The 27,790-nt window shown below is 37.5% G+C and overlaps 4 protein-coding genes across 6 annotated transcripts; 1 reads left to right on the forward strand and 3 right to left on the reverse strand.

The window, feature by feature from the left end:
• Nucleotides 1–1,187: 1,187 nt before the first annotated feature.
• LOC108141962 (ATP-binding cassette sub-family C member Sur) lies at nucleotides 1,188–24,412 on the reverse strand. 3 transcript variants are annotated; one of them, XM_017265606.2, is made up of 23 exons: nucleotides 23,703–24,412; nucleotides 21,630–21,895; nucleotides 21,376–21,551; nucleotides 20,128–20,343; nucleotides 19,486–20,068; nucleotides 18,463–18,575; nucleotides 17,904–18,041; nucleotides 17,660–17,822; nucleotides 16,674–17,589; nucleotides 13,436–13,697; nucleotides 11,088–11,225; nucleotides 10,724–10,860; nucleotides 10,447–10,648; nucleotides 9,774–10,381; nucleotides 9,025–9,146; nucleotides 6,816–7,498; nucleotides 6,446–6,603; nucleotides 6,183–6,378; nucleotides 4,521–5,301; nucleotides 3,722–3,849; nucleotides 2,856–3,150; nucleotides 1,645–1,841; nucleotides 1,188–1,567 (listed from the first exon to the last, which is right to left on the reverse strand). In XM_017265606.2, exons 1-23 carry the CDS (start codon nucleotides 23,876–23,878, stop codon nucleotides 1,421–1,423), a joined length of 6,801 nt encoding a protein of 2,266 aa, XP_017121095.1. In that variant the 5' UTR covers nucleotides 23,879–24,412; the 3' UTR covers nucleotides 1,188–1,420. The 3 variants fall into 3 exon arrangements, with proteins under 3 accessions (XP_017121095.1, XP_017121092.1, XP_017121096.1); XM_017265603.2 differs by having other exon boundaries at nucleotides 20,128–20,346; XM_017265607.2 differs by lacking the exons at nucleotides 1,188–1,567; nucleotides 1,645–1,841; nucleotides 2,856–3,150; nucleotides 3,722–3,849; nucleotides 4,521–5,301 and having other exon boundaries at nucleotides 6,257–6,376; nucleotides 20,128–20,346.
• Nucleotides 11,631–13,350, reverse strand: LOC108141963 (probable fumarate hydratase, mitochondrial). The gene is made up of 2 exons (XM_017265608.2): nucleotides 13,084–13,350; nucleotides 11,631–13,022 (listed from the first exon to the last, which is right to left on the reverse strand). The coding sequence occupies exons 1-2, from the start codon at nucleotides 13,267–13,269 to the stop codon at nucleotides 11,754–11,756; spliced, it is 1,455 nt and encodes a 484-aa protein (XP_017121097.1). The 5' UTR covers nucleotides 13,270–13,350; the 3' UTR covers nucleotides 11,631–11,753.
• Nucleotides 24,413–24,750: 338 nt separating the features above from the next.
• On the reverse strand, nucleotides 24,751–26,467 carry LOC108141702 (RIP-like protein). The gene is made up of 4 exons (XM_017265186.2): nucleotides 26,362–26,467; nucleotides 25,686–25,841; nucleotides 25,561–25,626; nucleotides 24,751–25,495 (listed from the first exon to the last, which is right to left on the reverse strand). The coding sequence occupies exons 2-4, from the start codon at nucleotides 25,806–25,808 to the stop codon at nucleotides 25,091–25,093; spliced, it is 594 nt and encodes a 197-aa protein (XP_017120675.1). The 5' UTR covers nucleotides 25,809–25,841; nucleotides 26,362–26,467; the 3' UTR covers nucleotides 24,751–25,090.
• Nucleotides 26,468–26,556: 89 nt separating this feature from the next.
• LOC108142001 (60S ribosomal protein L7) lies at nucleotides 26,557–27,649 on the forward strand. Its single transcript, XM_017265667.2, has 3 exons — nucleotides 26,557–26,655; nucleotides 26,738–27,036; nucleotides 27,101–27,649. Exons 2-3 carry the CDS (start codon nucleotides 26,738–26,740, stop codon nucleotides 27,558–27,560), a joined length of 759 nt encoding a protein of 252 aa, XP_017121156.1. The 5' UTR covers nucleotides 26,557–26,655; the 3' UTR covers nucleotides 27,561–27,649.
• Nucleotides 27,650–27,790: the final 141 nt, after the last annotated feature.

A 27,790-nucleotide genomic window follows, 5' to 3' on the forward strand; every position in this document is an offset into this window, starting at 1 on the left:
TCATGCGTGCAAAATCCGGGTGCTGGCTTTCTATATACCTACTATATATACGTTCAAGCCAAGGATTTCGAGGAGAATTTAATAAAAACAAACAACTTTGGCAGAGCCCAAGGCGATTGAAAGTCCGTATGAAGACGTCATAAAATTCGTTATGCAGTTCAGCGCATTTTTATCACACAAAGAGCAGATAAATGGATTAGACAACTTGGTAAGTGGACGAGCCCCCATTTAGTTATGCACTCAATAAAATCATTTCCTAACTACTTCTTTGTTGCTTGTGTTTTAGTTGCTTCAAAGACAAATCACTTTGATGTACGCACGCACAAATTAATTGGACAGACAACTAAGAGGCTTGGCTGAATACAAAACAAAGTCAGTTTCTCCCTTAAAGAATAAAGTATAAAGAGTTACTAGTTCCTAAGCAATATTTTTTTGCCCTAAATAGACAATAGCATATGAAAAATAATCTTGTTATTTCTGCCCATTTAAAATGTTCCAATTAGCAATCGATCCGACGGCCTTCGGCTTTATACCCCTCGGAAATCAAAGGCGCTTACTGAACGGAATAAAAATGCATTCCCCCTTCGAAACCTACTTAACAATGCACGCTCCTCGTCGTCAATTAAGTTTAATTGCCCCAGTGAACCACTCGAAATATGCATACAAAGTGAACCGGGGGTTTCATTGAAAAACGCTGCCTACTCTACACTTTAACGCTGCCCAACATTAGCAATCCCCATCCATTTAACAATCAATTTATTTCGCTATATTTTCGGTCTTGTGCCCCATCGATCCTTAAACCGCTCTCCACATCGGCCCTATCAAAAAAGCTAAGTTTGCAAGTGCTATTTTCTTGTGCATTCATTGCATATTCATTCGAATTTCGAGTGCGCAGGTAGGCATCGCCTGTCTGATATCGAAGCAATTCAAACCCTAATTGGCTTGACCTCCTTGGGCGGAGTTTACTGTTGCATAGTTGCAGCCACAAAATTGTGCATAATGTTGTAATAACTTTTTCATTTTCTATTTCTTTTTTTTTTTTTTTTTTTTGGTATTCCTGTTACACTGACTTATTTTAACAATGTAGAAAACAGGCCAAGTTTTATGTAAAGCTGTCCATTGTGCCAGAATAAAAACTTTTTCACCACATCTACGAAATAAAATTCCATTTAAAACTTCAGCTTAGAGTTTTACTAAAAATGACTAGTAAAAAATACTTGGGAATACAGGATGTAAATCTAAAAGCTTTTTGAAATACATTAAGCACTAATAAATATATTACAATAGTCAGCTGAAATGTTTATCGTGGTTTTCGAATGAACCGAATGAATATGTTACGACATAAAAGTAAAAGCTTTTTTCGGAAAACATATACTTAAGAATCACTATATGACACAGTTATCGTCAAAAAAATAAAAATCTACCATTTGCTAGCCCCTCTCTCCATTAAGCCACGAAAAACGGAGCCCGGCAGCTGTTGGAGCTCCCTGGGATTGCCATCTTCAATGATTCGCCCTTGGTCCAGAACGATTAAGCGGTCATAATCCAGAATAGTTGTCAGCCGGTGCTGTGTGAGGGGAGAGAAAATAAATAATTGCCATATCACAGCTGCACTCGAGTGGCCGGGATTAACTGCGAACTCACGGCGATGGTAATGATGGTGCGCCCCTGGAAGGCCAGATCCGCCGCCTTGAGGAGTGCACTCTCGGTGCTGCTGTCCAGGACACTTGTTGCCTCGTCCAGGACCAGGCACACGGAGCCACGCAGGATGGCACGTGCCAGGCACAACAGCTGCCGGTGGCCAGCACTCAGGTTGACCCCTCCGTCACATATCACCGTGTCTGCAGGACAAAACCAGGTATAATTAAGTTTAAAGCACTAGTTGTGAAGTTAGCTAATTGTACAGAGCAAATGTTTGAGAGAACTTAAATTTGATTAATTAATATTTAAAATACGAAATTAATGTGATAAATATGTTACATTATAGGAATATTTGTTGAATTTCTTTAGTTACATGAAAAAGATTTATATGTAATTATCCAAATAAGTTAAATAGTCTTAAAAGGACAAAGTTAGTTTATGTGTGGCTCATTAAATTATAAGAAAGTCCTAGCAAAATTTAAAAATAAAATTCATCGTTTTATAATTGCGCTTTTATTTATAATAATTGCAAATTAAAAGCAATTCGTAACCGAAAAATAGGGCGTTCATTACTAAAATTAGACCTCTTGAAGTTTTTACATGTGAGCTGTTCAACTAGTCGGCTACGCAATTTGGAAGGTCTCAAAAAACCAAATTAAAACTTAATGCAAGTCAGAGATAAAAAAGTATCAAACTACTAAAATTCCACACCCTTAGATTTTTGATTTAGTTAAAGTACAAAATTTGATTCATTACCATAACTTTTAATCATTACTGCTTCTCAGAAACTTGATAAATCTTATTTTGGCTTCTAAAAACTGTGGTAACAACTGCTCCTTTTTTTTTTTTTTTTTTTATAGAAAAAAAATTAAATGAATTTATAGAGCTGAATACTTTGTACAAAAAATTTAAATATGCGCAGTATAAGTTGATTTCATTTTAAGCTTGGAAAAAATATATAATGAGTTATATTAAATCAAAAGGGTAAGCACCTAATATGCATTAGCTTGCACAGCATTCGGCATTTGCCGTCGAAGCTGATGAAGCAAGTGAGACTGCCAAACTACAGAAAGCTGCCAGAAAAAATGTAACAAGAATTCAGTGCGCTCTCATGACTTTTTCATAAGGCAAATGCTGATCCCAAGCACGGCAAAAGCCACTTGAGTGGTTGTTTATTTTAAGCGGCAAAATATGGAAGTTAAAATCGCACTCACCCAAACCGAGGGGAAGGTGCCCGTTGACAAACTCCTTCAGCTGCGCCAGCTCGAGGCAATTCCACAGTTGCAGGTCCGGGAAGTAACCGTGTGGATCAAGATTTTCACGTATGGTTGCATTGAACAAGTGCACATCCTGGGGAATAATCGACAATCTGGTTCGCAGGTCGTCTGGGCGGATTCGTTGGATGTCCACATCGTCAATGTAGATGTGTCCCCTGGTGGTTTGCAGGACCCCGAAAAGGGACAGGCCCAAGGATGATTTGCCACTGCCAGTGCGACCACAGATGCCAATCTATAAACCGATTACGAAGGGATTGAATAGTTACGTTCTAACGAGTTTTCAATGTTATACAATACAAGCAATGAGATTTTTTAAATTAAACTAAATCAACTTTGTATTAGTTTTAGTTTTAGTTTTGTTAACTACCTACATAGCTCGGGGTCGTGGAACAGGTGCGCTCATTTTTTATAAAAATTATTCCTTGCATATGAAAGGACGCATTTTGTGTCATCAATCAAAATTTCTGTTTACTCGTCAGCCCAGAACAATTAATACCCATTAAACGCTGTGGCAGCTTTTATGGAGCACACAATTCACGCTGCAGTACAGCTTTGTCCCAGTTTTTTGATTTATTATCTCATCATTTTGTCAATTTATAGTCAATATAAATTGACTACCCTTCGGTCATTTATTTTTGTGTTGCATTGATGATTTAATTTTAAACTACAATATTGCTTGAATATGTAAAACGCCAGCAATTTTGCATAGTTTGTAAAAACAACAAAAATTAACTGCTGAATTTACCTACTTATACAGAAATAAAAAATTCAAGGGAAATAAAATATGTATTTTTACTACTCACCCGTTGGCCGGCAGGAATTTTCAATGTTAGATTGCTGATGACATTTTGATTCTGGCCTTCGTAACGCAGGCTGACATTATCGAAATTGATATCTCCTCTTTGCGGCCAAGAAATGGGTACGCTTTGATCTGAAAGTATAAAGGATAAAGTAGTTTTAAATTCCAAAAAAAAACACATAAAAAAAGTCTGTTATATGAACAGACATACTTAACAAGTTATGTTGAACTAATGGTTAAAAAGAACTTAAAGCAGATTGTAGGTAATCGCAGTAAATGCAGTTTTTTTCCCAACATTAAGCTTATTTTAAAAATATTAATATTATAAGTGGAACTGTCCTATATATTTAACTTGTTTTAATATCTAAAGTTATTAAACGATTTTTTTTATTTTGACTAAGAAAATCTTTGAAATTAAAGATGAGGTTGGAGAATAATCTTTTTAAGTATAAGCAGGTGCTTAAGTTATTTTTTTTATTTGTTGTCAAATAAAACTAAATGATTCAATGAGTCACATATATATTTTTTCTTTTGCAAATAAGAACCGATTCTATGTAGAGAAAGCCTTTTACTTGTTAATGCTTTGAAATGTTATTCAGAAAATTTGGAAAGGCTGAAACCAGAGCTTCAGTTTTGTTTAACTCTCTTTATGGATTATTGTGTCTACATTACCTAAACGCTTACTTTAATCAACTGATCTAATTCCAGCAAACAATGACTAAAGCTTGCTCAAAATATTTTGATGCGTGCTTAAACGCCCCCGAGTTGGTGGCCAAAAGAGCCACAAACTGTGCCACACTTACAGCGCTCCAGCTTCCTGGCCGGCTCATTTGGCAGGACCTTCTCCACCTTCTCCACCTTCTCCACCTTCTCCACCGTCTCAACCTCCTCGTCCTGCGGTGGCAGTTGCTTATCTTTAATCACCGACGTCTTTGTTGTCGCCTGCTCCACCTTGTCGCCAGCTGTCGCCGTGAGGAAGTGGAAGTTTAAGTGATTGCCGTCGCCGGTTGCATTGCCTGCATTTAATTTATCAGCTCCAGCTTCAGCTTCATGTCCTTCCCCGGATTCAGCACCAGCTCTTGCTCCTGCTCCATTTCCACCTCCATCTTCATCAACATCACCGCCAGCTGTCGTTGCGCCTGGGTAAACTTTGTCACCGGCATTCGACTGGGTCGACCTATCGACTTTGCCGCTCACATCTTCATCGGCCGCCGCCGCATCCAAGTCTAAGTTCGGATGCGAATGGGGATCCTGTTCCTGTTCCTGTTCCTGGGCATAGTGGGCGATGCGTTCCACGGAGCCCGCATACATCTCCATATCAGCCAAAAGTTTTACAACCCAATTAAGGTAAATCGGCACCAACAACGTGTAGTTTATGGCCAGACCCACCAGCGAGGGCGAGGGTCTCAGCTCGGAGGCGGTCTCCGGCGGGCTTTTATTGACAGCATAAGTTTCGGATGCCACGTGGTGGTGCTGATGGTGGTGCTGGTGGTGGTGGCTGTCGTAGTGGCTCCTGCAACTGACGCTCGCCGCTGTCAGTGCCGTCACAGTGGCCACAAAAACAATGCATCCACCCAAATAATCCTGCAGGAAGAGAAACACATTAAAGCAAGCGGATGTGTGGCGGGATTAAGATGGGAAATGGGATCGAATGGGATGAAATGGGGGGCTTGTCTACGGTAAAGATAGTTACTTGCTCTAAAAGTGGTCTGCTGCCGACTAATTCACTTAGCCGCCGTTTATTGGGCTATCATAAAAAACCCAAAACTAAATTAAACCAAAGTTAATGCAGTATATAACTAGGTAAACTAGGTAAAGGATTAACTTTGGTTATAAATTATAAACTTATATATGTTTTTGAATATAAAAACTAAAATTTAGCTATAAAATTATATAAACGGAAAATAAGTATGTAAAGATCGAAAAAAAACATTATAAATGCATCCTTATAACTCAAAATAAAAGAGTTTAATACCATTTATATATTAAGGGAGATACCTTGTGTTTTCTTTTTTTGTTTCAAATTGTCATTTGTTAAAATTGTTATAATTTATAGACAGCAGTATATAAAATAAAACAAATTTCAAGACATTATTTCAAATAATTTTTCCAAAAAAAAAATGGTAAAGAAAGAACGCTTTTTCGGATGCACAAGGTAAAACCCCCCTTAAATATTTTCAAAGTCAAGGAAATTTTATAATTTGGATAATATCGATTGAATAATGCATTTAGAAATACTCTTTTTAACATATGTTTAAAACCATAATTTTGAAGTATTGGCAAAATTCGTGGTTAACGAAAACCGATATTATTAGGTATTCATATTTGTTTACAAAATTAAAAAGCCAAAACAATTTGTTGATCCTGAAATAGTTTAGGCCTATGTAACCAAAATTCAAACCTTATTGAAAAGCTACAAATTTATGTAAATGAAAAACAAATCCAGGTTTATTGTATATATTTACCAGTGATACTCCAAGCCATCGATGGCTGGTGTTTAGCAATGCATAGGCAATGGTGTTTGCCTCCAGACGTTTAAACAATATCTCTGTGAATCGAGTCTGCTGATTGAAAGCGCGAATCGTGGTCACACCTTGAATAGTTTCGGATAGATGCGATATTACAGGGGAATTGGTAGCGTTTTCAATCCGCTGTAATTCTCTGTAAAATTTTATTAAAAATATTTTCATTTAGATGAGACTAGAGAAAACTTAAACAATAAACTTACCTCGCTGAACACCTGTAGAACTTTTGTATGATATAGTAGGCTCCGCAGATCGGCAGGGTGAGTACCAAAATCCAGGGAGTGATGGTGACATTTATCAGAATTGCCGACAGGCAGAGCAAAGTTAATTGCAGCAGCCGCTGGCCAGTGGCGGCAATTTTCTGAGAACGTATAGGTCACAAAGTTATGGGTTATTTAAGGCATTTTCCATTTTTGACATGCACCGGATGAAATAGTGCAGCAAACGCGTGCTTATCGCAGTGCAATATCAATCAAAGAGGGCAGACATCTATATATATCTATATGGCCTGCCCTCGATTTTTGTGTCAGGACAAAATGTCGATATAAGAGATACCACTATAACAAATCTCACCTTATCAATGACGGCCATATCGTTGCTGAAACGATTCACAATACGTCCCAGCGGCGTCACTTGGAAAAAATGCAACGTTTTATGCAAAATCGTTTGCAGCAGCTTATCGTGCAAATTACGACGAGCATTACAGCCGGCGTATTGTCCGGCCGGTGTTGCAACCAGTGCCATTATAATGCAAACACACGAAATTGCGGCATACATGCGAAAATAGTACGTGACTTCGTGGCCCTCCTCCGTGACATCCAGTTGCCTTTCGTCCTGATGGAGGACCTGCTCCCCATTCTGATCCCCTCCCACTCCCTTCACATGGACATCGCTCCATTGCTGCAGCCAAACGTCCGTGTAGACACGCAAACACTGCCAAATTAGTGCTGTGATAAAAAAGACGGTGATTATGGGCAGGCCGGCGGCTCGCAGGTACATTAGATATATGTCGTCCGATATTTTCCCATATTTGCGTTCGGTATCAATGGCAGTTCTGGCCACCGCCACCGCCGCCGCCATCGAAGCACCAGCCACCTGGCCAGATTCACCTGCCGGAGTCACGAGCAGCACGTGTCCTTCGCAGCGCTGCTCCTGGGCGACCGAGGAGGTCACGTTTGGCCCCGATTCTTTGTTGAATGCTGATTCGCAATTGTCAGCGCAATTTATTGTGACTTCCTTCGAGTCAATATTTACGCCTGTTTTTTGTGGGCGAAAGGAAACAAAGGGTCAGATGTTTGCGATAAAATAAAGCATGAAAGCCTGTTTATACGAAGGCTTATTAAACTACATAAGCGACAAAAGAAGTCCGCTTTGATTGGTTAGTCAATTGAAGTCTTTGGGAAGATGCATTGACCATATTGGGGTCATAATCAATTAACCTCATACCCGATCCTGTGATTAGAAAGATTTTCAAACTAAACTGAGAAAACCAAAGTTAAACATAGTAAATCATTTCATCAGCCCAAAATTATTTTCTGTTTAATTTGAATCAAAACCATCAAAAGTTTATAAAAAGAATTTTAGAAAATCGTAAGATGAAATTTTAGTGCTTGCCGCACTTAATTAAAATACCTTTTTATCAACGAAAACATTTACATGCTAAAAAAAAACGTAGTAAATCCAAATATTTTTTGCTCAATTTAAATATTTTCCCTTTGATTTTCATCCATTGCGGTTTTCAATTATTTTCAATATGAATTTTTTTAAATTTTAAATTTCATATTTTTCCGAATTGGTTTTAAAACCTGAAGATTTAATTTAAATTTAAACCATTATTATATTTAATAAAATATATTTAAGTCAAATAAGAATAAATATAATATGTTCATCATTAATAAAATAAAGTAGTTCAATAAATTTAGTTGCCACTATGTAAGCTAAAATAAGAATTTTTTACATAATGAATTGAAAAGGAAAGCTTTTGCTCAAATTACTTATATAACAAAACCATTTAAAATCTTATTTTAGATTTGGAAAGTAAACTGATTATCAAAAGCTTTGACTTTGTTTTGGAAGAGCTAGGCAGCCGGAAAAGATCAACATGTTTTACAATTTTGCGCAAAATTTAATTTTACAAGTTTCACAGACAAGATAATTGAAAGAAAAGTTTACTTCCCGTCTGCGGATTTGCCTAGCGAATGAGATGCCCTGGCCTCGAAGGGAGTGACACTTGCAGCACTGATTAAATCGAAAGTTTTCACTGCGAACCAGCTGACTTATCAGCCAAATATTGATAGATCAATGCATCAAGTTTGGCCAAAGTTTGTGCCTAGCCAACTTTTCGCGCCCTGGAACACTGTCTCTTTGACTTACCGCTTGGGAGCTCAAAACTTTTAAAATCAAAGTTGATTTAAGTTTTAAGCTACACGCATGCAACGAGGAGTAAACTAAAAGTAGAAGGACCCCGTGTGTATTGGCATTGAAGTGCGAGGAATGAGAAATTTCCGTTGTCGAATATAATGCCAATATTTCGCTTTCAGTTTTCAGTTTTCACGCCCAACTGAATAAATTTATGCTAATCAATATTCATTACCAAAGATTGCAGTACATAAAAGCAGTTCCATGGCGCCAGGGAACGTTAGCTTTAAATGAAAGCTTAACACACTTGAAAACTAAGAAAACTAATTTTCTTGTCAATAGTTGTAGATGTTAGTTTATGGGTTTAACTTAGCCTTGAAAAAAAAAATTGAGGTTTGATGAGTTATAAATATCTTTTACTTACATTTTTTGGGCTTTTCCTCTGATGGCAATTCCCCCTGAACAAAATTACTGCGGGGCGAAGCATCCGTAGCCAAAAGTGGAGCAGGAAAATGAAGAACAGGAGGAGACTCCTCAGAAATGCTCCTATAAGTAGTATAAATTAGAATGAACAATAATAAATAAAATAGAACGAAAAAACGTACATATAAAACTGATGAAATTGAAAGACGATTAAAAAATTTAAGATTTAGAATTAAAAAGTTACAGTTTCTTAAATAATGACTTTAGTATTTTTAGTTCCGGATATGCAGGTTTTCAAATATAGACATGGCTTAATCAACAAAGCTTTTGATCCTGATCAAAAATATTATATGATATATAAAATATAATTAGGGCAAATCTTGTGAAGAATTCACGATATATTTTAATAAATAATATTTATATTTAATAATTATATTTTATATTTAATTAAATTTAATATTAATTTTAAGGTGTATTTCAAATAGCCAATTAAGAATACAAAAGTAATCTTTTATGATATCTTTGTATCTTAAATTTGCACAACTTTATAACTTTTTGTTTGAGAATAAAATATTCTAGTTTTATAATAATTGTCTGCATTTCTACAACTGTGACAATAAATTTTGTCTTCATGATGTGATACAAATTCCTTATCTTTCATAGCTTCCCTTAGTAATTTTACATTTTACCCAATTTTCAATTTTATAAATTTAATATACAAAATTATAGTTCATATAATTCTATACTTACAGAATAGAGTTGGTGGCGCTCAAAGGATGATGGTGACACTTGGGCTTATTGGAACGCCGCATGGACATTCGTCGCAGGAACTGCTGGAAACTGCCTCGCACCTGCTCATCCAAAGGACCCTCCGCGCTCGCATTGACCTTCATTGGCGGTTCCGACTCCTTATTGTCGGGATTGACCACCTCCATGGCGGGCGGTGAGGAAGCATTCCGGGACAGGGGTTGATGGGGTGCGTTATGGGGCGGCTGCCAGGATTGTACTCGTGGTTCTGGCGGTGCTGCGGCCAAGTCGCTGCCATCCACACTGCTTTCCCCATAGCTGCTGCAACTGGTGGCCAGGACACTGCGACTCAGGAGATCGCCGCTGGTGGAACTCGAGGCGGAAGTGGCCGTCAGAGTGCTCAGACCACTCAATCGGTGCCAGGAGTTGGTCGTTCGACTGCCACGACGACTTAGGGTATGCCGGCGACGAGGTCGCATGATTACATCATCGCCCTGACACTCGTCTATAGGAAGGGGAACATCGTACATCAAATGCCTGGAGCCATAAATGCTGGAACGCTTTCGCTGCAGATTGAACGATCCACAAGATCCATTGCCAATGGGATATGACTAGGGCGAAATATAAATAAATAATTACTTAAACCATATTATTTACATTTATTTTCATCACTTACCGCCGACACTCGGTCATCCTCCTCATCCTCTTCGACCACATTTGGTGGCATATTAGCCACCGAAATACAGCCACTGCCATCAGTAGCATCTGCATTGCAACCGGCATTCGAGTCCATTGTCACCGAGATCGAACGCTGCAATCCCAACTTGCTCACATTTCTCAGCAGTTTCCAACGCTCCCCAGCTGTTCGTTCGCCAGGACTAAATAATTAAATATATTGTGAAGTTAATTTATTATATTTATATAAGTAATGCACACACAAGTAAAAAACTTACTTTTGTGAAACATTATCTTTCTTGGCCTGCGCCATTGCAATAATCGAATTCCATTTGGAGGTAATACGCGGATGCATTAGCTCAATATCCGCATAACTACCACACGCTTCGACGCGACCATCTTTGATTGCAATCAACTGAAAATAAAATAAAACATTAAAATATACACGAAAAATTAGATTAAATTTAGTTTTCAATTAAACTATAAATTTCAATTAGCGATGATTATATACAAAAATAAAGATTGCATTTAAAAGACAATTATAAAAATATATAATAAAGAATTAAAAAAACTTTAAATTTAATTGATTTTAATTGTTACAAAAAGTAAAAAAGTGTAAGTATTATCAACTAAAATACCTACATATTCGGCTTCCTTTATGCGTTGTAATTGTTGTGTCACAAGAATAAAAGTTCGATTTGACTTTTGTAACATCTGTCGAATGCAGTGCTGAAATATGTGTTCGCCCACTTCGTTATCAAGCGAGGCTAAGGGATCGTCCTAAAAAGAAAAATATATATTGTTTTAAATATATTTAATTAAAATACTGAAACAAGAAGGAACGCTGTAATCGGGTGAACAACCTACTAGATACCCATTACTCAGATAACCAATGTTAAGAAAATATGCCCTTGAAAATAATTGAATTTTAGGTCGCGCCATCTGACGGAAAATTGAAATTAATGGTAGTTACTTCGAAAAAATTGCTTCGATTTGGAAAAATGATATGTGTGAATAAACATACAAAGCTTAATGACTGAAGTCTACACTCAGAAAACTTGATTTCCTTGATTTTAGGAAAAATTGACTTAGCATTAGGAATAATTGCCTTAAATTTGAGTCTTTCATAAAATAAAACACAGTATACCCTTTTACTCAACGAATATCGGGTATTAAAAGGGGTAATTATAGTATTAAGCACATTTATTACTTTTTACATAAAGGATTTAAGAATTGCTTTAATAACTTAAAAATGCGCTAATAATTTAACCGACATATAGTGGAATAAGATCATTTCGTGTGTCCCGTTCAATTATCGGGTCCCAACATCTTGCTGGGCTGCACCCACTCCTGGAAGTCCTCCATTTTGATGCCCGCCCTGAGGGCCTCCTGCTTCAAGGTGGTGCCATTCTGGTGCGCAGCGATGGCGATCCCAGCCGATCGCTCGTATCCGATGTGGGGACTGAGGGCCGTGACCAGCATCAGGGAGTCCTTCATGATGGTCTCGATCCTGCTCTTGTTCGGTTCGAGGCCCTCCAGGCAGTGGATGCAGAAGGACTTCATGCCATCGCCCAGCAGGGTGATGGAGCGCAGGACATTCGAGGCGATCATCGGCACGAAAGTATTGAGTTGAAAGTGTCCACTGGAAGCGCCCATCGAAACGGCCACTTGGTTGCCCATCACCTGGGCGCAGATCATGGTCAGAGCCTCACACTGCGATGCTTTCACTACGCCGGGCATGATCGCACACCCTGGTTCGATCTCCGGGAGATTTAGTTCAGCGAAACCACTACGCGGACCCGATCCCAGCAAGCGAATATCATTGGCTATCTTCATCAAACTCGCCGCTATGGTGTTGAGTTCGCCATGCAACTCGACCAATGCATCGCAGGCGGACATGGATTCAAAGAAATTCGGGGACTCCACAAAGGGTAGGAATGTAAGATCGGCAATCCGCTTGATGCACTGCTCGGAAAACCCCTGTGTGGTGTTCTCTTTGGTTCCCACCATGGAACCTCCCATGGGCAACTCGTACAGCCTGCAAAGGGCCGAGTCCAAACGAGTTCTACCATTCACCAGCTGCTGCTGATAGCCACTGAATTCTTGACCCAGCGACAGAGGCACTGCGTCCATCAGGTGGGTTCTACCGATTTTAATCACATCCCTCCAGTCGCTGGACTTCTTGGCCAGCAGATCGATAAACGTCCTTAGGCTGGGATACATCTTCTCCTGCAACTGCATGGCCACGGCAATTCGGGCCGCTGTGGTGAAGGTGTCATGGGAGCACTGCGACAGGTTGACATGCTCATCTGGGTCCACTGGATCCTTGGTGCCCACCTGACCGCCCAGGATCTCGATGGCCCGGTTGCAAATCACCTCGTTTATGTTCATGTTAGTGTGCTCGCCACAGCCATCTTGCCAGATAACCAACGGGAAATGCTCTTCTTCGTAGAGTTTTCCGGATATCACATCATCGCAGGCCTTCGAAATGGCATCGCACAATTTCTCCTCAAGACAATTTTTATTCGCCTCCGCAGCCGCTTTCTTCACAATTCCCATGGCTTTTATTAAGGGTCGCTGTGGGTTAAATCACTATAAGGATCTATATTTTGTACGTTATAGTTAAAGTCTGATATACAGGCATGCGTTCCTCGACTCCGCCAATGGGAAACTTGATCAGGGATCGCAGGGTCTGCGGACCGTACATTCGATCAAGGGGAATGTGCATTGCACCCATCGAATCGTATTCAACCCGCGTATCCGGCACTATAAGCCGGGCCAGCTTGTACATCAAGCTGAAGATCTCCTTTTGATCGAAGGACATTTTGGAAAATTTCAAAATATATTTTCAACGGGTTATGGGGCTTATAGGGGACAGAATGAAAAAGCCAAATAAACTCTACATGTTATTCAAATGTCACTCGTTTGTTTAGTCCCTTGGATCAATAGATTTATCTTAAATAGTTATTATCAGTATAGGAAAGACTTACCATAATGACAACATTAGCCGATGAGTATATAGCTCGAGCTATAGCCACTCGCTGTCTCTGTCCGCCGGAAATGTTTATTCCGCGCTCTCCTATCACAGTTAAATCGCCTCTGGGCATTATTTCAATATCTGGTTTGAGGGCACAGGCTTCCAACACGAAATCATATCGTTTGGGTCGAAAGGATTCCCCAAAAAGTATATTCTCCCGAATGGTGTCGTTCAAGAGCCAAGGCTGTTGCGAAACGTACGAAATTGTGCAGGTTCTGTGAAAGACAAATAGGGATTAATTAAATAAATAATAAATTAATTTGGTTAAAATTGGAATTTACATTTTATACATTTCAAACTAAACTTAGCTTTAATTCCTGGAGGAACAGGTTTTTTTTGTTAATTTGTTTTTTGTTTTATTAACTAAATGCAGTTTTTTATTATTGTAACTTTAATACTATTTAATACTTTTACTTTTTCCTAATACTTATACTTCATTTAGAGTCTTGTGGCGACTTGTAAGAAATAGTGATGTTTTATAATTTTTTAAATTTAATAATAAAGGGTTTTATAAAAAGGTTTTTGGTAAGTTAAGTACTATGTTGTCAGTGAGATACAAAACAAATTTATATTACAAATGCACCTCCCGTCATTTAAAGCGTTTAAAATTGTTGCATAAATATTATACTTGGTAAGTATATTACTCAAGTTCATAAAATCAGTTACCATCCAACGAAAATATTTAAAAGGCTTCATTGGGAGAGCATGGTATAAAAAGATTCTTATTTAATGCATTGCAGCCAGTTCGTATGGTAGAAACATAAATTTGCAAGGCAAAAAGGAAAGGAGCACGAAGCCTTGAAGATACCACAGAAAAAAAAAGGGACTCAAACTAACATAGACATTTATTACAGTAATTGAAATTATTGCACATTTGCCGGTTGCCAAGGAAAGGATGTGGGGAAGGAATGGAATGGCAAGGAAAGGAGCAGGCAGTCGTCCTGAGGGAAGCAATAGAAGCTAGGGCCACAGGATCGAATTGGTTTCGGTGCTGCAAGTAAGGCAAGTGCAAGTGCACAGGCATCCTCGTTTCCGCTCCGCGATTTCCAGCAGTTAAATGCATTTGTATATATGCCCAGTAACTCCGCCTTCTGGCAGACGGCGATGCCATTTTTTTATTTTATGTGCAATAAAATTAACAACGTACACAGGCGTTTTGTGATAAATTACCGAATCACGTGGCGTGCATTGAAACGACTGTTAAAATATGTTGAATGACTGCGGCGAATTCGATTGCTGCAACAATGCAAGTTTAAGCTATTCCATTCCACCTGCTGCTGGCCGAGGTTTCCTTTGGTTTCCACTTCCGGAAAATGGGTTATCCGGGCAATCAGCCAAAAAAAAATCAATAAGACTCAACAAACTCTCTAAACTTGACAAAGATATACTCTATTCCATAATAGGGTAATGACAAAGGTAATCTGTTAGAAAATCGAGTGGTAAAAATAAATGTCATATTTAAATTACATATAAAATCATTATGTTGCAAGATTTAATATTAAAATATCTTAATAAATTTAGAAAATATATGATTTAAATTAGGTATATATTTATATATATTTAAGTATTAAACTGGTTTAAATTTAATTTTTATGTTTTATGTTGCATTTTTATATCATTATATTAATATTAAAATATTTTAATAAATGTAAAAAGTATAGGTATGATTTAAATTAGGTATTATTTGTTTTGCTTTATATTTAAGTATTAAACTGGTTTAAATTTAATTGTTATATTTTAGTTAATAAAAACTATTCGAAAACTAGTCTAATTAAATGTGGAGCACAATTTTATTATTTCCATAATTAAAAAATTTAATAACCGCAATGGATGAAAGCAAAGCGAAAAACATTTAAATTGAGTATGCAATACTTTGATTTACTGTACAAGTGTGAGAATAATGTAAAGTAAAAAACAATTTTAGAGATTTAAACTGCAAACTAGCTAAATAAACTAGCTGTAGTTAAAATCAATACTAATCCACATAGTTCTATTTTTAAAATGAGCTATTTTAAACTGTGTGGCCATGGTAATCTGCACATGAAAATAGGTGAAAATTATGCAATTAAATTTGATAAATGGACAAACAAACTTATCCACTATGGGGCGAAGCTGCTGCTACTGCTACTGCTGTTGACAGAACTGAAAATAAGCACATAAATAGCTAAGCAAATTTACATGAGCACCGTGTTCCGGTTTTGCTGTGTTGACAGACAAGGAAACGTGCTTAATCTTGGCCACAGGGAGATTGCCTAAGGTTTTCAAAGGTTTTGGCTACACCAAAAAGCGCTTAGAATGGGAACATGTTTTGAAACTAAAATACAAAAATAAACTTTTCCAAAAGAAGATACCAAGGAAAATAACAAATGCTGCTGCAGGGTATAGGATTTTAGACAAAAATATTACATTACATTTTTACACCCTAATAATATAATCTTTTGGTAGCTTTTTATGAGATTAAATGTCGATTATTTAGCTTATGCCAAAAAGTCAAAAAATTTATCATATTTTAAACAAAATTTATTAAATACTATTTATTTTTTAATCTATGGTTTACTAGTAAACGCAGGATTGTCTATCTGTTGCGGTATTTAAGACGGAACGAGCCAGATCTGACGACTATATCATATAGCTTTTATAAAAAACAATCGGGATAACAAATGAAAAAAAATTATAACTTTGCTGTTTTTTTTTTAATTATTTTTGTTAGTTCTTTGTTGTATACTATTAGTTTAATGTTTCAGACTATAGTTTCCATAAAAACAATCGGAAAAACTAATAATAAGAAACTATAGCTTTGCTTTTTAATTTTGTTTTTTTTTTAATTTTAATTTATTAAAAAAAGGCGAAAAAAATTAAACAATCAAATATTGTAAAAATATTTTAAAATTTGAATTGAATTCTATTTAAAAAATAGTTTTTAAATACCCTAGATTTAATTTAAAAAGTAACTGACAGACAATTTTTGAATGATTTCCAACCCATATGTACATATTTATTTGTTTGAATTTAATTTTTATATATTAAGGTTAAATACTAATAATATTCTAAGCAAATTATAAATTAGAACATGGTATTTGTAATCGCATGTCTTAACACAACGTAACTAGCACATTAAATTAAGAGTTTTTACTTGTAATACTGAGATGCATAATAAAGAACTAATCATAATAATAATATCTGTTACTCACTTGTGCCAAAACATGTTGCCCGCCAGAAGCGGCATCTCCATGAGCAGGGCGGATAGAAGGGATGTCTTGCCACTGCCGTTTTTGCCCACCACGATGGTCAGCTTGCCCTTGGGCACAATGATGCCGGGAACATGCAGCTGCACCACTGGCATCTGGCTTTGGCTTTGGCTTTGGCTTTGGCTTTGGCTTTGGCTTGGACTTTGGCTTTGTGGCTGCCACGTGAAGAGGCCGTCGTTGATGGAGACGGCAATGTCATCGGGCATTTTGAGCAGCAGCGAATCCCGCCGCCAGCTATCCGTGTTCCGAGCCCGGATGACCGAGAACTCCACGGGTCTGTCGGCCACACTGCCGCGCATTTTCGGTGGTCGGATGGCCACGTATGGAGTGTTCCGGAGCAGTTCGCGACGCTGTTGCACCATTTTGTTGTGACCAACCTCCTGGATCGAAGAAGTGGATGTATCGCCCGCAGTGGATTCCTCATTATGTTGCAACAGCGGAGTGGAATTGGTGGGCAATTCCGGAGTCTGAGACTTTTGCGCCAGTCGCTTCTCATTTAACCGATTTTCCGCTTGTGCCGTTCGCATTGTCATATTCGACTTCTCCTGCGTTTCGTACATGTCCAACGAGGCATCGCTTTTGCTCAAGATTCTGGCCATGTTTCGGATGCCCTCGAACTGCTTCTGGATCTCGCTGGACTTGAGGAATCGCTCCAGGCGGCGCGTGGACACCCTGGCTGCTATGATAATGGGCACGGTGATGGGAAAGATCAGCAGCGGAACTGTGAGCTGCTGGAAAAGTGCCAGCGAGGAAAACAGTCGACTGGCATTCAGGTCGAACTCCTCGTCCCGATGGAGCCAAACATAAACACCCAGGGTTACAAATGTGATCAAAACGGTGGCTACATGTGTGAGTACGGCTATTTTGGAGGAAAAATAAACATTTTATTGTAGTTATAGTCCCCTAAATATTTCATGTTTTTAACTTACCCATAAGTGTCCAGAAAACTGCATCCTTGTTGAGATACTTAATCTCCTTCTTGCGGGCCTCTTGAATCTTTTTGAGAAATACCTCATCCCAGGCATTCAGTTTAATGACTTTGATGCCCACCAGTGTGTCGTGTATTTTTTTCAATCTCTCATCGGTATATTTCTATGAAAATTCAACGAAATTTTAAAACAAGTTTATGATATACTTAACTATATTTAATTTCACGCTAATTTAATTACTTACTGCAATAACCTCGGCATTTTTTGACATTGCATTTCCAATTACAAATTGCAGGGGAGTCATTATCACTATACACACAATGGATCCAATAACTGCACTTATTCCCAAATTTACATATAATAAATATATAACCACAGATATCTGAAATGCAAAATAGAACCAACATTAACAATTGAGTCGTTAACAAATCTTAGAACCCATTTAAGAAATGTGTTTCTCATAAATAAAGATTTATTATAAGCATTTTATAGTAAATTTAGGCAAACAAAAAGTTGTTTGTCTAAAAAAAATATACTAGTAAGGAAAGCATATAAATATTTACAAATATAACCGAAAAGATTCAGCAATAAAAGAGCTTTGAATAAAATCAAATTTATAGCCTGACGATTATAAAACATATTAAAAACATTTATATTCGCTTTCAAGTCAAGGATTTCTCAGGCAGCCAATGCTATAAATTAGGTTCGTGTTAGCGGACATCAAACGGAGTCCAAATGGCACACAAGTTGCTCGTAAATTGTAAAAACGATTAGCCTACCAACTGGCGAATCTCGCTACGAACCTTAAATGGAATGGCCCAGGCATAGTGGATGATCAAGAAGAATTCCATAATGTTGAGGGTGTCCTCTGTCATGTGGTTGGTAATACTGCCAATGTCATTGGTGATATTTGATTCTGTAAAGTAATTAAATAAGATTTAAAGAGACAACTATCTAAATGACCTAGGAAATAATTTGAGATGACATAAGGAATATGCGATATCCAGATAGCTTCAACATTAAAAATAAATATGAAGAAAGGGTTATTTTTTTTTTTAATTTTTGTTTTGGTTAGATCCGATTAATTACTACTAAAATAAGCTAAATATATACAGTAAAGGCATAGAAATTAACAAATAAATAAATATATAGACATCAAATCCAAATCAATTCCAAAAATTCAAGAAATATTGCTGAGATAAATAATTATTTAATTATAATAAGTGTCTCGTCAGTTTTAAAGCGTTATATCTTAGTGAAGAATTAAGAATGGAAGCACATAAATTGGTTACCAATTTTAAGTCTTTTTCTAGTATTGTACACTGATAAAAACTGGAGTAATAAAAATAAATATTTAACTTTTAAATTTGAAATTGTATATTTAATTTTAAAATCGAATATGAAATCATAATATTAAATGCAATTCATATTAAATTACAAGATTTCATATTACAAATTTTAATTTATTTGGAAAATATTAGATTTAAAAAGGTTCCTATTTGTTTTAAAATTTTAAATGCATTTAATTTAAATTAAATATGATTGAAACTTAAATTAAATGTACAGATATTTAAATCAATTCCGAAAATATTCAAACAAGAATTTAAACAATTTTTTAATATTTTCTTATTTAAAATAAATAAAAGCCGCAATGAACAAAAATCAAAGGAAAAATATTTAAATTGAGTATAAAAACATTTGGATTTTCAACATATTATTTAACAATGAATCAACAAAAAAATTTTTTCCCAACGTTCAATTTTTGGTTTTGGTGGATTTCTTCCCCATATACATCTATTTTTTCTATAATTCCCCGATTTACCTACCGCTTAAATTGGCCACATGCTCTTCCGTAGACTTGGTATCATTGTTTTTTCGTTTTTCATCCGAAGCAGGTGAAGTTGTCTGAATTTCTTCCGCAGAATGGTTTTCATCACACCCACCGCCCGCATTTAGAAGCAAACTTTTTCTATAAATTAGACCCTGTAGGGAAGTTTTAATCCTGATGCCGGTCATATTGAGGATGTGCGTGGAGGCCTGCGACAAGGCGCCCTGTGTGATTGCGGCCAGCAGGACGATCCAGGCGATGCACCAGCCATTGGCCAACAGATCCGACCATGTGCTGCTGTACACCCTCACTGTTCCGATGTCGGTGCCGAAGACATCGTCGAATTCGGTGCTCACCTTGGAGGTGGACAGAAGACCGGCCATCTCCTCCTCCGACGGCACTTCCGGCCTCAAAGCCTGGGCATAAAGTTGCTCAATATATTCCACTATTTGCTGTATGGCCAGCGGACCAATCAGGGCAAATAAATCACCGGCCAGTTTCAAAATGCCGCCCAGGGCAAACATGCGCCAACTGTTCTTCAGATAGCAATACCACAAGGATGGGGACGAATTTGATTTTTTCTAAGGACAAAACTTGTCACGAGATATATACTATATGCGTACTGGCAAAGTTTACCCACCTTCTTCTCAGTGTAGATGTACAGAAAGTGGTCGTAATGCGACCTGGCACTATCCTCCAATTTCATTTCACCCAAATCCTCCAGTTCCAGCGGTTCCTTGTAGCCCAACCACAGCAGCGGTGTTAGCCACCAGAAACAGGACTTGGAATAAAAGGTGGCCAGCGAGTGCTTGTAGCCTATTTTGCCATAGTCGTCCACATAATCATCGTGATAGCACTGCTTAAAACAGATAGCATTTAAAAATAAAAACTTTACTGAATTTAATTAATAGTAAATAGCGAAGCTCCAACGACAATTGTTAAAGCATAAAGCCCACAGTTATATCCACAGACCCACCATTTTGTTCATTTAAATATTCAACTCTTCATTTCCTACTTCGCTTGTTGTCCTGGGACTTATCCTGTGGCCAAGCCACAAACTACTGCACAAAAAAAAAACACATTTCCGCCAAGTGTAGAAGGCATTAAGCTCAAAATCTGCACTTAACCTCAATTAAAATTTAAACATGCAAATCGCATTGCGATGTTTGGCTTCCTCTGTTGTGCCAACTTGCATTTATTTGCAAAATAATGAAATAAATACGCTTTTGTTGTTGCCATAAACGCTGACGGTGGTCATTTCTAAGTTAATCTTTATACGCCTATTTAATTCAGTTATTAATTGATAATGCTTGACTAGTATAGCAATTTCGGGATATTCCAAATTCTTCTTTTTAAGGTACATTTTATTTTAAATGAACAATAGAAAACGGTTTTGAAAGTATCATGTCTAATTAACAGTATGCATTCTTTTAGCCTGTGTTTATAAGAAAATGTTGGTTTAAATAAAGACATCTAAGAATTTTTTTAGTTTTAAAAAGGTTCCTTCCCCTTAAATTAAATTTTAATATTTTTGATATTTAAATTGCTATTTTAAGGGAAAAAATGTGCCTTTTGAAAAACATATTTAAATATTTTTTTTAACAATTGTAAAATCATATTTCTTGATACATATTTAATAAAACTATTTTTAACGATTGCAAAATCCAATTTTTTAATACAATTGACTGTCGTTCTACACGAGTTAAAATCAACTTTTAAACAGCTTGAAAAACTCCATTAAAATTATAAAAATGAGGTAGTTTTGAAACAAACCATCACTTTTAAATCGCTACGTTTAACTGCTTTAAATATTTTCCATTTTTTTCGGCAATCTTATAAACAGGCTTTAAGGTCTTAACTAAATTTGAGAACGTTGGTAAGGTCTCACCTCTTTATATATAGTAAGCCCGTCCAGCAGTGCCAAGGCCATCATGCACATGGCAGACATGCCCACAAGGCACGTCTGGAGCTCCAGCAAATCCTCGTAGGTCGCCAGCTCAGACAGCTCGTTGGTGAGCAGGGCAAATGTCAATACCTCCACGGCGGTACTGGCGTACAGAAACACTAAAATCGGGCAAAAAACGAGAGTGGGACAGGTGTCCAAGGACTAAGTTGCCTTGCAGATCGGCTAGGCACACTCACCTGTCGCCTTCTTGCGCTCCACCATGCGATGGTACAGCATTAGCCAAAGAGTCAGCAAAGTGGAGAAAAGCGCATTCCACACTTCTCCCGACCCGACCACAATCAAATAGTTTCGATCCCTGGGGTTCAGCCTAAAAAGATGGTTTAGCTGGCGAACATCGCGGTGGGGCAGAAGGGTCCTGGAGAGTTCCAGGCTATTCACAGCCAGCAGGAGCAGGGAAACCGCCGCACGTCCATTGTGAAACATTAGCAATGTTTTATGGCATCTGCATTAAAAGGGCGGAAATGTGGGGGTTGGGGAAAATAGGTCTTTTATAATGTGTCGTGCACTGGGTGTCTCTTTATTTCAGTTCCTTAATAGTTTTAAACTTATTTCTTAAATATAAATCACATATCTAGAGGGACACGTTTTTGTTTTTTAAATAATTAAACAAATTCTGAAGTTAGGTTCTATTCCGGTTTATACGCGCACTTAAAAAGATAGGTTCTTGAATCTTAGATTTTTCGATTCATTTCTAGACTACAAGAGTAGTAAAATTTCTCGGCTATAAAATAAACAAATACCTCTAAGTTTCTGGTCGAAAAATAATACAAATCAATTACAAAGATAAGAAAGATTGAAAAACATAAGTCATAAACCAGAAAAGATTTTTTTTATAGATAACATAAAAATATTTTATAACAGGTATTAAGGATCTTTATTTTTTAATCAGAAAGTAACAGTATGTCTAAATGTCAATTTTAGTTGTTTTTGGTTGCCAAAGATTTATGTGACAGCCCCAATAAAATATTGAAATTTATGCCCTACGGATCCAGTCATAAATGCGTGCATGTTTCTATAATTAACTGCACTGCCTAATGATATTGATTTCGTGTGTTGGGTTTGTATATTTATTTATATGAGCGCGCGCCCTCAACGCAAAGTGCGTTGGATATGCAATTGAGATTTACTCATTGAGAATACTTTGGCACGCGATGCGTTATTTCTCGAATCCGGAATGCTATGTTGATTATTTTTCAGCTTCGCTCCGGGGTGCATATGATTTTCAATGGCGTATGCACTTGGAGTCCGGATATCAATAATTGGTTTTAAAGTGGATTTTAAAATGTATAGGGAAGATTACATATTTATATTTATATAGTTTCGGTAAATGACGTCCGATTGTTTTACGAACAAAATCACTACATTAGGTTTTAAATCAGTAAGTAAAAGAAATTACACTTACATTTATTTTTTTTTTTTTGGTCAAAAAAACTAAAATTTCTAAAAATAAGTATATTTTTTTATTAAATAATTAAAGGGCTTACAATTATATCTTACATATTTGAATAAAGTTAGCCATTAGCTTAAAAATACAACTGCCATTTGCCACGTATGTTTATGTGTAAGTGATGATGTGCCAAAATTATAAAAATTATCTATTTTATTAAGATGTTGTGTTATCTAATGCAATAAAATTTCTCTAAAAATTTTTTAAACCTCTTAATCATTGAGGTAAAAGACTCTAGCTCCCTCATCTTTTCTCCAGAATTCGTATAATCTACAAACGCATGTGCTAAATTTAAACAAATGTGCTCATTTGCTTGTCTATTATATATGTAGATATGTGCATTTGTGGGATTTATTTACATACTTGTTTTGGCCGAAATTGTGCAAGGAGTGAACTGGATATCAAGCATTTAATGATGATCCCATAGAAAAGCGCCAATGGAGGTAATCAAACACACAATACATCTGACCTAATTTTAGTTTTCTAACTCATTGTAAACAATACAAAACAAATTAAACAAAGCAAAAAGTGCTTTAATGTTAGTAAAACATGCAAATTTGCCTTTTTAATGCCAACGGTTACAGATGTAAAACATTAAAAACTGTGGGATAAAGAACAATCAAAATCAAATTAAAAAAAATAACAAAATTTCCCCCAAAATTAACATTTTCTTTTAGATTTTTCAATAATCTATAAACTCAACAATCTGTCAATCATTTTTATTTTATTTCAAAAACAACGCAACTGTTTTTACAAAAGCTTATACATTAGTTTACCGGCATTGATGATCAATAAAACTCACTTTTTATATCTTTTCCAAACAAATATCCATCCCAAAAGTAGCACAAAAATGCTCAAGCACGCAAAAACACGCCTCACACGGTCAATGCCACAAACATCTGTATTTAAATTATCATAAATAGAGCGTACATGCCCATTCAAATGATCACAGTGTATTATATTGAACAACTGCTTCATAATGGCCAATAAAACAGAAACTTGTGGCCAGAATTATATGATGTTTGCTAACGTTTGCACTGGCGCCTGATTTTTTTTAACTTAGCAAAGATTTCACTTTTCGATTTGTGATTTCATTTCGAAATATTTTCCTCCCGTTGCGCATATTCTTTTACGCTTCTTTGCATCGCTCACAATTAAATCCGATTCTGTAGGCATTCACTTTCAAAACTTTCGCGTACAACAGGTTGAACAACAGCAAATACAGAAACGCTCAATATAAACAAAATATTTCGCAATCGGGAATATGCACTGCGATTGCCCGCTGGCGCAATATGTGTTATGCGCTATGGATCCAAAATTAATTTCGCTTCAATGTGAGAACCCGTCGCGTCCCCAGTTGCCATTCAATTATTATTCTTTTAAGTAATTTTTGTATAAACAAAAAAGGCAGCGAGAGATATGTGTGGCGCACGTTTCCCGCGATAAAGAAAACTTCGAGAGAAGAAAAGGCCAACCGACTTCGACCGAGCGTGGCGGCTCACTAACCAGACTCTCGCACGCCGGAAAAATCACGAAGACCCACACGCCCGAACTTGAGAAGATATGCCACTGATCTGGGGGATCGCGCACGTGCGCGATGTGGAAAAGCTCTTCCCACATCGACCAATTTGTCGGATGCTCTGTACTGATATGAGCGGCCTATAGAAGCCGTTTTAATCGAACTCAAGCAAAACAATCAAATATGAAATTATTAAGTACAATTATAATAGTTCACTATTCAGTTAAAGCAAATGCAATCAAATCTAATTAAGATCGTTTTGTTAAACAAGTAATGTAATTTTCGATTCAAGTATATTTTTTGTTGTTCTATTACTAAACTAGATTTTAAGTTTTAGCTTTCATTTTCGAGGTCTTGAATTTATTGGATGAACTTTTAAATTTAAAGATTTTTAAATGTAATTTCCTAATAATATTCTTTAGTTATGTATATCAATTTTATAAGAATAGACTTAAGATTTTCCACTATATAGTGCTTTTTGGTTCTTGATGATTTCAAATAAGAACATAACTGTGTAAAACACTGGTAATTATAATGATAGCAATAGAAGACGGTCATTAGACCAAACCAAATCGAATTAATTAGTTAACTATTAAAGTCAATTATTTAAATAAAAAAATCGTATACTAAGCTAGACGCAGCCAGCGATGAAAACAAAGACTTAAGATTATCTAAACGGAGGAGAAGTAGTCGCAGCAGCCGCACATGTTATAAAGGTGTCCCGAAGAAGGTTCGATGAAGAATCGCAGGGCCTGAGTGCATTGGAGCTCGTGGCTGGTGATTTGCTGATGCAGCAGTTCCTGTAATTGTTTCTCATTTGCAGCATGCTCAAACTGGATGCCACACTCGCAAACAAAGGCAGTTTTTAGGCGGCTCAGAGTTTTTATCTGACAAACTGGGCACAGAACGTTCTTTTGCTCCTCATCCGGTTCGACAAACAAGGTTTCCAGGTTCTTTTCACCCAGGGCATACCACTCGTTCACATCCGACAGTAGCTCGTCCAGGATGAGTTGCTCCAGCTCCAGATCTGCTTCCATTTCATTGAGTTCCAGGCGAAGGATATCCTTAAGTTCCGACTGAATAGAAAGGTAGTTAACTAAGGGTTTTCTATGAGTAAGTAATCAAAAATTTATTAGCTTACCAGTTGTATTTCGCGATTGGCGTCCGTGCACCTATTCCTGGTTTCTATAATGCGCTTGCGGTACTTCTGTAATAGTAAAAATCTAGTGTAAATGATAATAAGGCATGGTTTACTATAGTTTTTACCTCTCGCAGCATTTCGCGGAGTTTAGGCATTTGCATTCCCATTCGCTGTCTTTTGGCGACATCTTGAGCATGCCGCTTTTGCTCAACGGAGGTATGATAAACAGGGCTTTGTGTGGAGTTCATTTGGTAAATTTTTTGCTTAAGAATAAAGGTAATCTGAAATACACAAGAACATATCATTAAACGAGTGTCATTGGTCCCTAACCTACCTCAAAATTCACTGAATCAATACAATATCAGCAAATTACTGATGGAATATCGGGTTGTAGAGACGGTAATTGTCTGCTATTTTAATAATAAAACAAAAAATAGAGAAACTATTTGTTTGTAAGTGCATTAAATCATTTAATTTGAATCCAATAAACCAGACATACTTAAATGGTCATAAATGCACTTACATTTTATCAAATTTCTAAAGGTACGCTATACACTACGCTAGGTAAATGCAATAAAAAAACAAGGCTGGTACATATTAACTATATAAACAAATGCAAAGCAATAAAATGCTGGGCAGCAAGCCCTAATCAGTAGAAATTTTATTAAACTACTTCAATCTTGGCAAAAAAAACCAATCTAATTCGGCGAATCAGCGACTGAATCTCAGTATTTCCAAAAAGATAAACTGTTTAAAAGCTATTTAACAACAACGGCACACTTAATATGTTTATTAACTCACTCAAAGCTCTTAAAATGTTATAAACAAGCGTGAATAGTTAAGAAACCAACATGAATTGCCGAAATTCCGCGCAATCTCCTGTTGATTCGCCACTGGCAAGTGATGATACTTCTTCGATAACTGTTATCGCAGCTGGTGTGACCGCTCCGCCGATAGATCTCGTGTCACGTTTCGTGGCAGTTTCCAACACCGAACGCAGGGTTGCACTGTTTTGACAGCTCGTACATGGCGTAGCCTACGTTTCCGGTCTTTCTTTCCCTTTCTTTTACCAGCGTGTGTAGTGACCAGTAAAAGGTTAGTGCTATATTTTCCAAAAAAAATTCACCCAAACTTGAGAGGAAACCACTCAAATGCAACTGTTTTGTGCCGCCCACAGATGCCTGCTCCGGTCGCCAAGAAACCAGCAGCGAAAAAGCTGCCCGCCGTGCCGGAATCGAAGCTGAAATTCAGCAAGAAACAAATCACCAAGCGGGTGGCCGATTCGAAACGTCGCCTCAAGAAGGCCGCCGTGATTGCCCTGCGCAAGAAGGAGAATCTGGTGCGCGCAGAGAAGTACCAGAATGAGTACATCAAGGCTGATCAGCGTGAGATCAAGCTGCGCCGCTTGGCCAAGAAGCGCAACCAGTTCTACGTGCCCGCCGAGGCTAAGTTGGCCTTTGTGGTCCGTATCCGCGGGTGAGTAAATGCCAGCATCCGGATCAAATCTTAGCCAGCTGCTCTAATTGCCGACTTTCCGCAGTATCAACAAGGTGGCGCCCAAGGTCCGTAAGGTGCTGCAGCTGTTCCGTCTGAGGCAGATCAACAACGGCGTGTTCATCAAACTGAACAAGGCCACCATCAACATGCTGCGCATCGCCGAGCCCTACATCACCTGGGGCTACCCGAACCTCAAGTCCGTGCGGGAGCTGATCTACAAGCGTGGATTCGTGAAGCACAGCCGCCAGCGTGTGCCCATCACCGACAACTTTGTCATCGAGCGTAAGCTCCGCCAGGCGCACAACATTCAGTGCGTGGAGGATCTCGTCCACGAGATCTTCACCGTGGGGCCCAACTTCAAGTATGCCTCCAACTTCCTGTGGCCCTTCAAGCTCAACACGCCCACCGGCGGCTGGCGCAAGAAGGCCAACCATTACGTGAATGGCGGAGACTTTGGCAACCGCGAGGACCAGATCAACCGTCTGCTGCGCAAGATGGTCTAGACGATCCACTTGATCCATTTGCTTGTAGGACAAAAGCTGCGGTTCGATGTAAACAGTGAGAGAAAATAAAAGTTACTTTTATAAACCCACGAGTTGCCGTTCAGTACAAAAACGCAGTGTTTTCGCTTCAACAAGGTGATGGTAACTATGTGTCAAGAACTTTTTTTAAGAATTAGGTTTGAAATGTTTCGCGAAAAAGTCGTGTTTTAGGTATTCCAAAGAGCATATCT

The sequence above is a fragment of the Drosophila elegans genome, unplaced genomic scaffold (assembly GCF_018152505.1).
Source record: "Drosophila elegans isolate 14027-0461.03 unplaced genomic scaffold, ASM1815250v1 contig_814, whole genome shotgun sequence".
NCBI lineage: Eukaryota > Metazoa > Arthropoda > Insecta > Diptera > Drosophilidae > Drosophila > Drosophila elegans.

Coding starts and splice junctions, on each gene's coding strand:
- LOC108141962 (XM_017265603.2), bottom strand. CDS start 23,878: ATGAAGCAGTTGTTCAATATAATACACTGTGATCATTTGAATGGGCAT. Junction 10,649..10,723: donor AAAGATAATGTTTCACAAAA/GTAAGTTTTTTA, acceptor TTAATTATTTAG/TCCTGGCGAACGAACAGCTG. Junction 5,302..6,182: donor GATGGCTTGGAGTATCACTG/GTAAATATATAC, acceptor CTCTTCCTGCAG/GATTATTTGGGTGGATGCAT.
- LOC108141702 (XM_017265186.2), bottom strand. CDS start 25,808: ATGAACTCCACACAAAGCCCTGTTTATCATACCTCCGTTGAGCAAAAG. Junction 25,627..25,685: donor TCCGCGAAATGCTGCGAGAG/GTAAAAACTATA, acceptor TTACTATTACAG/AAGTACCGCAAGCGCATTAT. Junction 25,496..25,560: donor CCAATCGCGAAATACAACTG/GTAAGCTAATAA, acceptor CTTTCTATTCAG/TCGGAACTTAAGGATATCCT.
- LOC108142001 (XM_017265667.2), top strand. CDS start 26,738: ATGCCTGCTCCGGTCGCCAAGAAACCAGCAGCGAAAAAGCTGCCCGCC. Junction 27,037..27,100: donor TTTGTGGTCCGTATCCGCGG/GTGAGTAAATGC, acceptor GACTTTCCGCAG/TATCAACAAGGTGGCGCCCA.
- LOC108141963 (XM_017265608.2), bottom strand. CDS start 13,269: ATGTCCTTCGATCAAAAGGAGATCTTCAGCTTGATGTACAAGCTGGCC. Junction 13,023..13,083: donor GAGTCGAGGAACGCATGCCT/GTATATCAGACT, acceptor TTTAACCCACAG/CGACCCTTAATAAAAGCCAT.